Source organism: Fringilla coelebs (assembly GCF_963513975.1).
Source record: "Fringilla coelebs genome assembly, chromosome: 8".
NCBI classification, from domain to species: domain Eukaryota; kingdom Metazoa; phylum Chordata; class Aves; order Passeriformes; family Fringillidae; genus Fringilla; species Fringilla coelebs.
The window spans coordinates 7031865-7044385 of NC_140066.1; the positions used below are offsets into that span (position 1 = coordinate 7031865).

Consider the following 12521-nt stretch of genomic DNA (forward strand, 5'->3'; position numbering starts at 1 on the left):
TTTTAGTACTTTGGAGGAAAAAAAGAAAAAGCCAGAATTTAAGCACTCTTTGGTTTGATACCCTCGTTATGGAGGAGATCATGGAGAAATAAAGCAAAAGCGGCAATGGAAATGTTACTGAGGATGGAAACTGTGGGAGCACGACGTTGGACTGAGCAAAGCGGGAGCGGTAGGGTCAATACGGAACGAGGTGGAGGGGCACTCCTGTCCCCCCGCCACCCCTCCCCGTCCCGTCCACGCTCGTGCCCGCCGATACAATAACAACCCAGCGACGGCGGAGCAGGCGGTTCCGTTTTCGCGACGGTATATATAGATCAGACACTTTCCAAAACAAGCAGCGCCGCCGAGTCGCTCTGTTCGGCGGCTCTTTCCACCCGTAATTCAGAAAAAAAAAATATTTTTTAAAATTACTTTTTCTTTGTCAAAGAGAAGCTCTATTCCGTGAATGCGGCTGTTTCCTGACCCGCCGCCAGTTTGCGGTTACAGGCTGCTGAGAAAAGTGAGCAGGGTCTGGCGGGGCGGCCCCGGGACCTCCTCTGCTTTTCCGAACCTTTTAAAATTTTCCGGAACAAGCCCTAATAGGGCAAGCGGGGCGGGGCCGGATCCTCGCCTTTTTAGGACAAGGGCCCCGCCACCGGAATACCCCCCTGGGCGGCGCGGCGGGCGGTGGCGGGGGCCGAGCGGGGCCGGGGCGGGTCGGGGCCGCCCCCGCGGGGCGCGGAGGGTGCGCAGGGAGGGGGGGGTCGGGGCGGGCGCCGGCCGGCGGGTCCCGCACGCGGGCGCCCACGTGACCGCCGGGCCCCGTTCCTCAGTCCTTATATGGGCAGTGACGTCCCGGGCATTCAGGGGGCTCCCATAAATAGTTACCGCCAGACTTGTCCTCCAGCGCGAGCTGCGGCGGGAGCGCGGCGCTCCCGGGGCACCGCGGGCACCGCACCGCCGCGACGGGGCGGCCGCCCGCCCGCACATGCCGCGCCGGCTCCCCGCGGTTCCCCCGTGCTGGTAGTGGGAGGCAGGGGGAAGCGCCCCCTCCTTTCCCTCCCCTCCCCGCCCCGAGTGCCCACCGCCGGCCGGGAGCGCCGCTCCCCCGGCCGCCCCGCTGCCCCCATGATGACCGCCAAGGCGGTAGACAAGATCCCGGTGACCCTCGGTGGGTTCGTGCACCAGCTCCCCGAGGGCATTTACCCGGCGGATGACATCTCCGCCGCGCTGCCAACTTCGGTCGCGATCTTCCCCAATGCCGACCTGGCAGGGCCGTTCGACCAGATGAGCGGTGTGGCAGGAGGTAAGCGGAGCCCTCGCAGGTGCGGGCCGGGCCGCCCGCGGAGAGCGGCGGGGCGGCGGGCGGGGGTCGGATTGGGATGGGGCGCCGAGACTCTCTCCGGGGCTCTCCCGCCGCCCGGCCGGGTCCCCGCCGCCCCTTCGCGGCAGCCCTACCTCCGCAAAGAGCTCGGGGGGGAAAGTTGCAGTCGGCTCGGAGCCCCCCTGCATCCGGAGCGCAACATGTGCGCGCCGCAGCCCCGCGCTGGGCCGGGGCGGGCGGTGGCTGGGACCGGTGCCGGTCGTCCGGCGGGTGGCGGCGCGGAGGGCTGACCTGCTCCTTGCCCCCCCAGACGGCATGATCAACGTGGACATGGGCGACAAGCGGGCCCTGGACCTGCCCTACGGTGGCGGCTTCGCCCCCAATGCTCCGGCTTCCCGCAATCAGACCTTCACCTACATGGGCAAATTCTCCATCGACCCGCAGTACCCTGGCGCCGGTTGCTACCCCGAGGGCATCATCAACATCGTGAGCGCGGGGATCCTGCAGGGGGTCAGCACGCCCTCCTCCGCCGCCTCCTCCGCCGCCTCCTCCGCCTCCTCCGCCGCCTCCTCGGCCACCGCCGCCTCCGCCACCTCCCCCAACCCGCTGGCCGGGGCCCTCGGCTGCACCATGGCACAGGGCCAGCCAGCCGACCTGGAGCATCTCTACTCGCCTCCGCCGCCGCCCTACTCGGGCTGCGGTGACCTGTACCCACAAGACCCCTCCTCGGCTTTCCTGCCCGCCGCCGGCGGCGGGGCACTGCCTTTTCCCCCGCCGCCCTCCTACCCCTCACCGAAGGCGGCGGCGGCCGACGGCGGGCTCTTCACCATGATCCCCGAGTACGGCGGCTTCTTCCCGCCGCCTCAGTGCCAGCGGGAGCTCCACGCCGGCCCCGACCGCAAGCCCTTCCCCTGCCCACTCGACTCGCTCCGCGTCCCGCCGCCCCTCACGCCGCTTTCCACCATCCGCAACTTCACGATGGGGGCGCCCCCGGCGGGCGCCGCCCCCGGCAGCGCTCCCGGCAGCGGCGGGGGCGAGGGTGCGGGCGCCCGGCTGCCCGCCGGCGCCTACAGCCCGCACCACCTGCCGCTGCGGCCCATTCTGCGGCCCCGCAAGTACCCCAACCGGCCCAGCAAGACGCCGGTCCACGAGCGGCCCTACCCGTGCCCCGCCGAGGGCTGCGACCGGCGCTTCTCCCGCTCCGACGAGCTCACCCGGCACATCCGCATCCACACGGGCCATAAGCCCTTCCAGTGCCGTATCTGCATGCGGAACTTCAGCCGCAGCGACCACCTCACCACCCACATCCGCACGCACACCGGCGAGAAACCCTTCGCCTGCGACTTCTGCGGCAGGAAGTTCGCCCGCTCCGACGAAAGGAAGCGGCACACGAAGATTCACCTGCGCCAGAAGGAACGAAAAGGAGCCGCCGCCGCCGGCGGGTGCCCGCAACCCGGCGGCGGGAGCGGTACCGCCGCCCTGGCCCCCTGCGCGGCGCGGACGCGGACGCCCTGACGGCGCGGGACGCGCAGGACCCAGCGCGGAGCCGCCGCCGAGCGCGGCGGACGCGGAGCGGAGCGGGGCCCGGCGGGGCGCGACGAGCACCTGGCGGCGCCGCGGGGCTCCCCCGGGCCGGGGCGGGCCGGAGCGGGCCGGAGCGGCGGGTGTACATAGGGGCTGCGGCGGGAGGATGGATGCATGCAGTGCCGTCGTGGTGAGGTGTCCTTGGTGCCTTGTGTGGTGTAGAGCCCGGTCCCCTGTCTGCATGTGGGGGGTGCCTTACCGATCCGCTCCGACGACAGCGGCGACACCGAGACCGGAAAGTTTTTCCCTCCCTGGTTTTAGTATGGCTGTACATTTCTGCCTATTAATATTGGGATTTTTTTTTTTTTAGAGACTATATTTTTGTACGCACTGGTTTGGGGTTTTGGTTTTGTTTTTCTTTTTGGTGACTTAAAAGTGTTCCGTTTGTAGTAGGACTTGGGACAGGATGTAAATACTCGGGCTGGGACCGGCGCCCGTGGTCGGCCGGGACCCAGTGCGCCGCAGGTAACACGAATAATGCACAACCACTAACGGGGGCTGGAAGGAGAGGGAGGGTATCTATCTTTCTGGCCACTCTGTAAATAAACTTTTCGACAATAGGGTAGGTGCTTACAAAGTTTATAAAAGACGACAAATAAATCTCTTAATTATGCTAAATTGACATCTTTATTTCCGTAGGTTCCCTGGCCTGACCCAGGGAGGGGTTGTCCCCCGCTCGTCCCCGACCCGCGTCGGGTCCCGGCGGCGGAGGGCCGTTGGGCAGCCCGTCCCGTGTCCGATGGGCGCACCGCATCGCCCCGCAAAGCCTCGGCGTGGAAAACCTGCGGCCTCGGCCCCAGCGTACAAACACTCGCTTTTGGGCGCGGGAATTTCCCTCGGAGACGAGAGACGGGATAATATTAACCAGGGAGCGGGGTGGGTTTTTTTTGACTCATTCTGTTTTGTTCCGCGGTTACGATCCGCCCCAGGCAACCTCCGCGAGTGGGCTCCGGAACAGTGAGTACCGCCGCCCCGACGGCCGCCGCTCGGGGGAAGCGGCTCCCGGCGGCGCGGGGCTGCGCGGGCGGAGCCGCGCCCACGCTCGGGGGCTCCGCAGCGGCCCGGGGCGGCGGCGCTCACCCCCTCGGCACAGCCGGACTGTTTTTGCTGAACCCACATGGCCGCAATATCGTGCCTTTTTTTTTTTTTTTTCTTGTAAACTTATTTTGGTTAATGTTTTTTTTAAATGCTACCCCGGCCTCGGCCCACCCTCGGATCCTGCCATCGGTGCAGGGCCGTAAGCGACCCCCCGGGCTTGCCCCTCTGCCACGCCCGCCTGGTGCGGCCCGCACTGCAGAAGTGAGCTGTGCAGGATGGACATCACTAACACGGCAGGCGAAGGGGTTAAGACCTTTCTTGGTAGGTCCCAGCCTCTGCTTGCCGAGGTGTTAGGTCCCATAGTGCAAAGCCCCAGCAGCACCTGCCTTTTCTGTCTGATAGAAATCCCTGCTTCCCGTTTTCTGGAACTCCTGCCGGCTTTTGGGGCAGCTGCTCTTCCATGGGAGCTGAAGTGACATAATCTGGTTCTGAAGACAGAACCAGAATCAAGACAGCTTTTGAAGTTGGGAATGGACCAACCTGTGCAGGGGAGGCTGTGCTCACTGCCCCGCCATCCACCTTAGCAGCACAAGTAAGCCTTCATATCCTTGTTTGCAGTTTTGCCACCTATTCCCACGTGGTCCTGGCCCCCAAGAGAACACAGCCTGCTGCTGGAGGGATGTCATACAGAAGCTGCAGCCTTCTCGACTGCTGAGCTTCTGCAGGTACCGCCATGGCCTTGGATAACCACAGCTTGGTCACAACCAGAGCTTCTTGAGCGAAATTGGTATCTCAGCCACCCAGACACACAATCCAATGCTCCCCCTGCACTGTCCAAACTACTGTCTCCAGCCATGCTACAAAATTAAAATGGAAATCAAAAGCAAAAATGATATAAACAACACTGAAATTGTAAAAGAGGTGAACTAAGGAAACTGCTGGTGACCAGTGTACAGCCACAAGAGCACCTCACATGGCACAGTATCAATGGTCCTACACTCCTGTGTGTGCCTTAGATTGAGGGCCAGCTTCAAAAGCAGCATTAGTGTATGTGCCTGGATTTGCCTACAGGATCTGGGCTGAGAACCCAGTGCTCAGCATTGCCTCCCAAGGAAAAGCTGGTCCCACTGTTCGGACTGTCAGGCAAAAGAAACTAGAGCTCAGTACCATACTTGCCTCAAGGCCGTCATACTTGTGAAGGAAAGTAATGACTGGTCACTGGTGAGATATCTTGTATTTATTCTACAATTCAGCAATAACAGTTATTTTGCTGTTGTGAAAACACAATAACCAGACTGCAGAGAGGAATAGCATTACAGACTTAAACCTTCCACTTACAGATATCCAGAACATAGGAAGTAAGTTTCAATTAGTGAGTAAGCAAGAAGTTACATAAAGAGGCTTTTTAAAAAAATGCATCTCAGGTTTTCTTTGCTCTTTTTCCAGCTTTAAATACTTTGATACTAACACCTTAATTAAAAAAAAAAAAGAAAAAAAAGAAAAAAAAGAAAAAAAAAGGTTTTGCCATGGTTAACAGCACTCTGTGACGTGACCATGCTGTCCTCTTCAGAAAGATGCATTAAATACTGTCCCACTGAACATCTTGACTAGGTTTTACACATGAGGAAAAAAATTAAAAACTCAGCAGAAAGACAGGGGAGGATAGAGCAGATAGGATAAAAAATGCTCACTGTCGCAGTTTGTTTTTCCAGTACAGCTGTTTGCATGCACCATGCTATCTTCTTTGTGGACTTCTGAAAAAGGATAACTGTCTTCGTTTGGCTTGGAGAGAGGCAGAAACAGGCTGTAACACAGGGAGGCATTGCCTTATAATTAATGACTACATTCGATCAAGAATTGTTAAACATTAACTAATGCTAAGCTGCAGGGGAATTCCAAGAAAAACAGGTAAGACAGCTGCAGAAATATCAGACACCTTTAAGTGCTCAAAGAATAAATGGAAATCGCCTGAAATAATTTCTACCAATTTTTCCTTGCAGAAGAATTAATCCATGCATGCATAATGCTGACTGTATATTACATTCATTCTTTCACAGGCCAGGAAAAAAAAAAAACAGCAATGCCATATCAGAATTATTTAAAAATTCACACATACAAGCCACTGTACAGGAAAAACAAGTCTGCTTTTATAAATACACAGAAAAGTAAAGCCAGTTGTGAAATGATTTCTGGAGCAGGCTGGTACATCACTTAGGAGGTTGCTAAGTCGTGTTTTCTTACTCAAATTCTCAATCAGGACTAAGTTAGCCAAGGCTGCCCTGGCCTGGGTTTGTGGTACGCAGTGTGAGTTAGGATGAACAGGCACAAGACCAGTCCCTGCAGCACAGATGGGGCGCTTCACTTGTAGAAAAACTCTCTCCCGTGTTAGAAAGATTGCATCCCCTGCTGTGGACAAACTGCATCTCCAGACCACTTCCATCATAGCAAGGCAAAATTCTTCTACTCTAGGTTTATTTAAAAGCCTTATGAAAAGTAGTCTTTATAAATAGTATAAAGAGGGAAACTGCAAGGCTTCAAAAGCCCAAAGCGTTCACATATAAAAACACAGACCACGCTTTAAAGAGAAGACATCAGGTCAAATCTTATCAGTACCCAGGGTATGCGCTGCCATATACTGAGGGTTTGCAAATATACGGTGTTTCTAGAATAGCTTCCACAACAGTGGATAGGTGTTTTTTCTCTTATGATGCCCAGTTTCTGCCACCTTCTGTTGTGTTAGAGGTTCCAAGCGAGGTTAATCAGCAGCTGTCTCCTTGTTGAAGGAAGTATGCATAGATGCACTCAGTATTCTCAGTTGCAATAGTGAGATCTTGTATATGACACTTTTAAAGAACTGTTGAAAAGTAACTCTGAACCTGACAGTGTCCATTTGGAGCAGTAATTTCCTTAACTCCAGCCCTCACTGGCATTTACTGCAGGAACATGTCCTGGCTCAGGAGTTGTTCTGGATTTGTTATTTACTAGTAGGGTACAGCTCTTCTTGAGAGTCGCTCTGGAGACAGTCCCCAAAGGCTGTAGCCAGACCAACCCCACTTCCCAAACTCAGTGGGTACAGTCCCCTGGTCCCGTGGTGCCAGCTGGCTCAAGCAGTGGAAGCCCCACTGGGAAAAGCCGGGGTGCCCTGTGACAATTCTTATTGCGTTTACTCTCTTTGGAGCCTGAACCTCCCTCCCTGATGCGTGGTCCTAACTATTTACACAGGATGCTGGAATATTTCCCCGACCCTTCAGCTGAGCAGCTTAATCATGCTGCTCCCGCACATCGGTCCCAAGGGCATAAACACGTTCTGGCGCTTTATTTCCCCGACTCACGAAGCCCGCGATCAGAGGAAGGCTCTGACCCACGGCGCTCCCGCAAAGCTCCAGCCAGCACGGGACACCGCATCCCCGCGGTGCTGCTGTCCGGCGGGCTCCTGGGGACGGCCGGCCGGGGGGCGGCGGGTTCCCCTCTCGGCGGGGCGAGCGCACATCGTCCCTAGCGGCCGCCGCCCGGCACGGGCCGCCGGCGGCGACTCAGAGGCAGACGCGAGGCCCAGGGTAGGGCTCGCCCCCGCACCAGAAGTCGGCGGCCTGCGGGGTCTCCATCAGCCACACCTCCCGCGGCAGCGCGGACGGCTCCGCGCCCGCCGGCGGCCCCTCCAGCAGCCGGTAGTAGTGGCAGTCCCGGCCGTGCTGGGGGTCGTAGGGCGGCGCCAGGATGTCGAGAAAGGCGGCAGGCCCGTCCACAGCGTCGATTTGGTGAAGGTTGTCGGTGTGCGGCGAGAGCAGGCAGGGCGGCGAGGCGCGCGTGTACTGCTGGCGGGAGCGGAAAAGGGCGCGCAGGCACGGCCCGCCGCCAGCGGCGGGGGGCGGCGGGGCGGCGGCCGCCCCGGCGGGCAGCGTGTCCATGCAGGCGATGCGCAGCGTGCCGTACAGCACCTTCAGCATGCCGTTCATGCCCGGGTGGTCGTGCAGGGGGATGCAGGCGCCGCTCCGCAGCAGAAACACGCCCATGCTGAAGTTCTCCGTCTCGCAGATGTGCATGTAGCTGACGGGAGGCACCACGCCGGCCCACGGCGGACCCCCGCCAGGCGCCGCTGCCGCGGCCGACGGCCCCCGCGGCGCTAAGTGCAAGTCCTCGGCGCGCACCTCGTCCAGCAGCTGCTGCAGGCGGTGCAGGTTCTCCCCGAAGGCTGGGCCCGCCGGGCTGCGGAAGGTGATGCGCGCCTGCCGCGCCACCCGCTGGATCAGGGAGGCCATGTTGTCCCGGGGCATGGCGGCAACGGCCCGGCCCGGCCGCGGCGGGCGGGGCCCGGCTCCGCTTCCGCCACCGCCCCCCGGCCCGCCGCGCAGCCGCCGCGCCGCCGGGCACCACGGGGCTCGTAGTCCGGGCTGGGCCCCCGCCGGGGAGCGCGGAGGAAGGAGGAGGAGGGCAGCAGAGGTGAGGGGGCGTGAGGGGCCGCGGGGCCGGCCGGCTGGCTCCCAGAGCTTGTGGCGGCTGCCATTGAACGCTGAGGGGAGACGGGCGTGAGGGGAGACGGACCGGCGGGAGCAGCCGCTGAGGGGTCCCGCTCCCCGGGGCTCTGGCACCGCTGACCGGGGGGCTGCTCTGGGGCCGGGGAAGCCACGGCAGTAAGTTGCCCATGCCACCTGTTTCCCCCTCACCACTATGGAGGGCTGAGGAAGCACAAGACCAACTTGTTACTTGGCTTGTAGTTAAGCCGTGTTAAACTGAGCAAGGTAGTGCAAGTGCGGTGTCCTGGGCGTGTGGTAACTGCCCATAGACAATTCATCTTTTATCACTAACTGCTTGATATAAACACGCCATTTGGTTAAACTCATCACATTTGAGTGGTACTGCCTCTCTCATTTCAGCATTGGTTCGAGGTCGTCCTGTACGGCATGTACTGTCCTTCATGCATCTCCTTATGGTCACTTCTGAGAGTGAGAGTGTCTGAATTCGTTATCTTTAACCACAGGTGAACACCGATGAGCACACAGAGTTCCAGATGCTGATCCTCAGAGAATCCATGTGTAACAGAAAGGATGGATAATCTTTTGGCTCAGCTCCAGCCTGGTGGAGCCTGCATGTGGTTGTTTCAGGCTAATGTACAAAAAGGGTCCTGCATTTATTCTGCCAGGTTTTTATTTCATTTGTATATTTGTAGCAACGATCCTATTACCTTCTTTCTAATTGACGTGGCTGTACATAGCAGATCATGCCTAAAAATTCTTGCTTTTGAAGTCAGAAGTTAACCTGATAGTGCTGGGATTTTTAAAATAAGGTTAGGTTCTGGTCACAGAAATGTACAGACTCGTTCCACCTTGAGTTAAATTAATTGCATGGGTGTGCAGCATTTGTATACCATGGTAGGTCTAGGTTATGAGAAACAGCTGAATGATATTATGTAATCAAATATGACTCCAGGAGCTGCAGCCTGCCAGGTTAAAATTTTTCATTTTAAAACCAGGCAAACCAATGTATTTTCTTGATTAACGGCAAACTGAAGTTGTAAGATGTGCATTAAGCTTAAGTAAGATACACATGGCTTTACAGTATTCTTACACATTATCATAGAACGGTTTGTGTTGGAAGGGACCTTAAAGATCATCGGATTCTTGGAACATAGCACCATGGGCAGGGATGCTACCTGCTAGATCAGGTTGCTCAGGACCCCATTAAACCTGGCTTTGAACACTGGCAGGGATGGGGCATCCACAGGATCTCTGGGCAACCTGTTGAAGTGTCTCACCACCCTCACGTGAATGATAAATACTCTGCTTGAATCAGAAATACAAGTGTTGTGACATGTGATGGCCTAGTAGAGAGATGACATACTGATGCTGTGGACAAAGATGTGTCTTGGATCTTTTTTTCCAAAACTATTTCCTGTCCTCTATAAATAAATTTGGTGCACAGAATGCAAATTCAGGTCATGGCATAGTTGCATCTCTCTCCACAGAGAAGGATGTTCGTTTGACTTGCTGCTTTCAAGTTCCACCTGAAGCTACAAAGCACTGCAATCTTCAGCTGTTTGTTAAGTGCTGAGTGATTTGCCTGTGCCAGCATTGGGAGCACAAGGTGAAGATGCGGTGTGTATTCCTGTACCTGGCAGGAACAGGTCTGTGTGGCAGGATGCTTAGCATGAGGGGGCATTATCCCATGTGGAGAGGGAGATTCTTTAAAGGTCTGTGAGCCTTCCTGCATGGGAGTGAACTGCTGAGGACACTCATCGCTGTTGCATTGGGTGGCAACTGGCATTTTGTCAGAAGCAGAGGGATTGGAAGGCTCCATGTTCAGTGTGCTCTCCTATTCAGTCCCATTCAGAGGGGCAGGCAATTTAATTGTGAAGATGTGCACTGGATTTTTGGCAGTACCGTTACCAGTGATAATGATAAATTCTTTATTGGCCACCTATTTGTGTCCTACCCCAACAATTGCACTTTGCTTGCAAGTGAGTGTTAGAATACTCCCTTTTGGACACACTGGTTCTTTTTCCATGCAGCACAAAAATCAGATCTTTTGTGGAAACAAATGCTTGGTATTTGTTGTACATTGTGCACTTGGAGTAACTTGCAGTTGAAGGAAAGATCAGCAGGGAGAAGCAGGATCCTGAGTCTGAACTCAGCTTGCTCTTGCCTTGCTGAGTGGTATTAGGTGAGTTACTTGACCCTTTCACTACTTATCACTCTGTAAACCATGAATCATAAGTTCTACGTACAAGGATGTTTATTAAGATTTTAAGAACATCTTTACGTGGACAATCCTGGTGCCACGTTAAACTGGTGATGAGGTTTATATTTTGTGTAATTGATCACCTTACAATCACCAATGTTTTTAACTGCTGTATTGATTGCCATTTCTAACAGATACAGACAAAAATATATTCATGTTCCAGTTAAATCTTGTATCACACCCACATTTTTTCAGTGCAGTGATATTCAAATAAACCCACAAACCAACCTCAACAGAAAAGCAAACTGTCCAGCCAACTGGCAATTAAATTGACATGTTTTTTCTTCTGGAAGGCCATATTCTTAACTGGCCTCTACTATCTTGAGCATATGTGAGGAAAAAAAAGAAAAAATCATGGTGAAGTTGCTTGGCCAGGCTTTGAAACTGCATTGCGCTGGTCATGCAATGACCAAAGTTCAGGTGGAGGTTTTATGATACAACCAGTGAGCAGGAGGTCAGGTTCAGGTTATGGTTTTGGTCTCCTCCTGTGTTTGTTTTGTTTCTCCACACACTGAAAGAGAACCAGAAGTGTCACAGCTGTTTTCTCCTGCCCAACCCTACTACTTTCAGTCTCCTCCCCTTTCTAGGTGGACTCCAAACTGTGAACAAGTTCTTGCTTCTTTGTTGCTGTTACATATTACAGCTTGTGAAAAACACGGATTAATTCTACCTTTCTTTTAGGGGTTGCCCCCTGTATCCTCCCAATTTCTTTTGAGAAGTTAGAATTCCCTGTAGCCGTCAGATAAAACCATCTGTAGTGGATGAAAATGTCAGCTGCTTGTGTAGCAAGTCAGTGGTTACCTGTTGCTAAATGTTGTGTCACAAGGCCAGAATGTTTTACAAGATTCAGAGTTTGGACAGGCAGTACAGAAACCATCCTCTGTTTTAAAGTCTCCAACACTTGCAGATGTGTACTTATATGGGACAAAACCCAAGAATCTCTGTCAAAGAGCATCTTTTTTGTGCTTTTCCTTCCACTGGATCTTCAAAGGTGTGTTTTGTTTCAATAGCTGCCACCAGTCGAGGAGCTAGATAGGAATGCTAGCCAAACGTGACTCAGATGAGAACAGGACTCAAAAGAGAGAAGACAAACAACATGTCTGTAATTTTTGCTGGCTCTCCAGTAAAGGCTTACGTAAAAGAAAGTTGGTTATCAATTTTTCATCAGAGAATTTATATATCAGTAGAAACACAGGGGAGTGCTAGATATAACTGCACTGAAATCAAAAGGAGAATTAGGTTCATATATATACCAAACATCAAGCAGATCTTTGCAGCATTAAGACTCCCACCCACCTTTACCACTTCTTTACTGAGATGCATCCTGCATTCCATTAACTGCTGGAGAGAGTCCAGAGGAGGTGACCAAGATGATGAGAGGGACAGAGCAACTCTCCTGCAAGGAAAGGCTGAGAGAATTGGGTTTGTTCAGCCTGGACAATGGATGGCTTAGGGGTGTCATAATTGTGGCCTTCCAGTTCCTGAAGAGAGGCTGCAAGAGGGGTGGAGATGGACTTTTCACTGAGGCTTGTAGTGACAGGACAAGAGCTAATGGGTTCCGTTTGAAAGAGAGTAGATTTAGAGTAGATATTTTGAAAAACATGTTTACTGTGGGTGTGTTGAGACCCTGCACAGGTTGCCCTGGAAGGTTGCCCTGAGTGGCTGCCCCATCCCTGGAGGTGTTCAAGGCCAGGCTGAACTGGGCTCTGAGCATCCTGGTGTAGTGCAAGGTGTCTCTGCCCATGGCAGGGGAGTTGGAACTAGATGTAGATGATCTTCAAGGTCAGTCCCTACCCAGTCAGTTCTATGGTTCTATGAACCACATAATTCACCCCTTGCTGACTCTTCATGTGTTGTAGCT

The 12521-nt window shown here is 54.8% G+C and overlaps 2 protein-coding genes across 2 annotated transcripts; one reads left to right on the forward strand and one right to left on the reverse strand.

Annotated features, from left to right (window-relative positions):
• Nucleotides 1-819: 819 nt before the first annotated feature.
• EGR2 (early growth response 2) lies at nucleotides 820-2818 on the forward strand (the record flags this gene model as incomplete). The annotated part of the gene is made up of 2 exons (XM_084210341.1): nucleotides 820-1285; nucleotides 1614-2818. The coding sequence occupies 2 exons, from the start codon at nucleotides 820-822 to the stop codon at nucleotides 2816-2818; spliced, it is 1671 nt and encodes a 556-aa protein (XP_084066467.1).
• A 2348-nt stretch (nucleotides 2819-5166) lies between these two features.
• On the reverse strand, nucleotides 5167-8199 carry ADO (2-aminoethanethiol dioxygenase; the record flags this gene model as incomplete). The annotated part of the gene is made up of 1 exon (XM_084209886.1): nucleotides 5167-8199. One exon carries the CDS (start codon nucleotides 8197-8199, stop codon nucleotides 7459-7461), a length of 741 nt encoding a protein of 246 aa, XP_084066012.1. The 3' UTR covers nucleotides 5167-7458.
• Nucleotides 8200-12521: the final 4322 nt, after the last annotated feature.